At 58.0% G+C, this 555-nt stretch overlaps 1 protein-coding gene across 1 annotated transcript in view; it reads right to left on the reverse strand.

The window, feature by feature from the left end:
* Positions 1-555, reverse strand: part of GFRA2 (GDNF family receptor alpha 2) — a gene marked incomplete at both ends in the record, with an annotated part of 18,276 nt that overhangs the window by 1,312 nt on the left and 16,409 nt on the right. The window contains one exon of the mRNA XM_009708286.1: positions 226-279. Within this exon, the coding sequence (XP_009706588.1) occupies positions 226-279 (54 nt within the window). The remainder of the gene's footprint in view (positions 1-225; positions 280-555) is intronic.

Here is a 555-nt window from a genome sequence, read left to right on the forward strand (position 1 = left end):
GGTCAGCGGGGTCTGCGGACGAGGGGAGAGCAGGGTTTCATCAGGGCCATTTTTTGGGGGGGGGGAAAGCATCCAATTGGGGAAAACACCTATTTTCACCCTCCAGTCAGCGAAGCCAGTGGTCCCGGCACGGTGCTTGTCTGCTACATCCTTCCTGAGCCATTTGCGGTGGGAAACACCCCCCGGTCCCCCACTCCTTGCGCTCCCCCCCTGCCCCAAACGTACCTCTGAGTAGCACAGGCTCTGCTCTTTGGACTTGTTTAGCTTCAGTCCTTGCTCCTGGAGAGGAGAGAGGAGAAAGATTTAGGGCAGGTAAGGTATGTGCACCCCGAGGTTTTGGGGTCCCCAAATTGCCCTGGGAGCTGCAAAGCCTCCCTGCAAGGGTGCGGGGAGATGCCTGGAGCCCTCTGCACGGAGCGTTGGAAATGGTGGCTCAGAGCACACGGTCGGTGTTGAAGAGCAAAGAGCTTTACAAAAGGTGAGAAGAAAGAAAAGGAGGTTCAGCCCTTCTCCCCAGGGCAGCTCAGGGTCTTTGCTGGGCTCCTGCCTGAAGCA

Source organism: Cariama cristata, unplaced genomic scaffold (assembly GCF_000690535.1).
Source record: "Cariama cristata isolate BGI_N322 unplaced genomic scaffold, ASM69053v1 scaffold7079, whole genome shotgun sequence".
NCBI lineage: Eukaryota > Metazoa > Chordata > Aves > Cariamiformes > Cariamidae > Cariama > Cariama cristata.